At 41.1% G+C, this 1709-nt stretch overlaps 1 protein-coding gene across 1 annotated transcript; it reads right to left on the bottom strand.

The window, feature by feature from the left end:
• Positions 1-378: 378 nt before the first annotated feature.
• Positions 379-1167, bottom strand: LOC106435683 (secreted protein C-like). The gene has a single exon (XM_013876591.1). It carries the CDS (start codon positions 1165-1167, stop codon positions 379-381), a length of 789 nt encoding a protein of 262 aa, XP_013732045.1.
• Positions 1168-1709: the final 542 nt, after the last annotated feature.

The following is a 1709-nucleotide window of genomic DNA, read 5'->3' as shown; positions in this document are numbered from 1 at the left end:
TACGATTTAAAAGCGGCGTACGATCTTATACTGTGTACACCGTATATTCCTGGATATAGTTGTACACTCTCTCTTAGTTCATTTAGTTGTATATCCCATTTTACTAATTCGCAGAGTGAAAATGACAACATATCAATGGGTGTATGACCGAGAGATCATCACCCTCCGGAGTATAAGCGTACACTATATCTTATATTAAGTTCAACCAGTTCTAAATCCCATATGAATAATTAGTAGAGGGCACACGATAAGATACAAAAGCGGTGTACGATCTTAGTTGGAAAACGATAACAATCCCCTTACAGCAAATAAGATTCCCAAAAACCTACATTCACATCATACTTGCAAACGACTTAAACTGAAGCAAACATATTAAAACTAGAGATTGGAGACGACTGAGGTTGCTGAGCATTTACCGGCGCCAGAGTATGCGAAGGAGTTTGAGATGAAGCTGGATCCAGCGGCGGAGGGGCTCGAGTCAGCGACGTTGCCAGAGATGGAGCCCATTCCGGTTGAATTGGAGCCAGAAATGGAACCTAATCCGGCCGTACTGTTGTCCGCGACGCTGTCAGCGACGGAGACACTAGAGTCAGCGACGGAGCCACCACCGGCAGCGCTGTTCTCGGTGACGATGTTTGCAAAGGAGACGCTAGAGTCAGCGAGTGAGTCACCATCGGCAGTGCTGTTCGTGGCTGTTAAAGATTCCGATTCGTCGGTTACGGTACCTGAGGCGGCGGAGACAGAACCTGGTGTGGAAAAACCCATGTCGTCGTACTTAACTTCCACCCTCGTATCTCCTTCATACGACCAGTCGTCGTCAGACTCTTCATCTTCACTCTCTTCCTCCTCTTCAGGTTGCGGTTTGTCCCAGGGGAGTTCATCTTCCGGGTCCAATAAGCTGCTCTTCCTCTTCTTACATCTGCGAGGTTTTTCTTCCGGAGAATTTTCCATCTCCAGTATCTCTTCCACTGCGGCTGCTTCTAGAAAGAGTGCTTGAAGAGTTGCAAACTCTTCAGATTCCAAACCCTCATGGACATCTTCCTTCAATCCTTCACGAGCGATTTTAATCAAATCCTGCTCGGTTTTTTGATTCATGATCTCAAGACCTTGGAAGAAATCCTCGTATTCATCAACGGTCACCGATCCTTGTTTGATTTCAAAAACCATTTTGAGTTAAGGAATGTTTTGCGGTAATGAAATGGTTTGAGGGTCAGATCCGTTTTAACACAATAAAACAAAGTAAGTAATATGAAATTAGCATTAATATCCCCTACACAGTAGATAATGCCGAGGCGATTTTTTCACTTCTCGATTCAAGGTAACCTAAACGATTAAGCAAAATGATTGTTTTAGTAGAACTTTTTCTCGGGGATGTCAGAATTAATACAAAATCTCCTTCAATTGAAAATAAAGTATTAATCAGCCCTGTCAATGTTAGAACGAGTTTGAATTTTGTACAATGTCACCGAAACGAATTTGCATTTGTTTGAATATATCATTGCATTTGAAAATATATGCTGTACACCACATTGAATTTCAAAAATATTATATTTATTCATAGAGTGATAAGGGCAATACACCATATTAAATATCATAAAAGATTATATTTATTAATATAGTGTTTAGGTAACCTGTCTCGATTCAAGGTAACCTAAACGGTTAAGCAAAATGATTGTTTAGTAGAACTTTTTCTCGGGGATATCAGAATT

Source organism: Brassica napus, chromosome C7 (assembly GCF_020379485.1).
Source record: "Brassica napus cultivar Da-Ae chromosome C7, Da-Ae, whole genome shotgun sequence".
Taxonomy (NCBI): Eukaryota; Viridiplantae; Streptophyta; class Magnoliopsida; order Brassicales; family Brassicaceae; genus Brassica; species Brassica napus.
Note: the sequence above shows the minus strand (reverse complement) of the source record. Positions and strands in the feature narration are given on the sequence as shown.

Excerpts from the sequence above, each read along its gene's own strand:
- LOC106435683 (XM_013876591.1), bottom strand. The coding sequence starts at position 1,167 with ATGGTTTTTGAAATCAAACAAGGATCGGTGACCGTTGATGAATACGAG.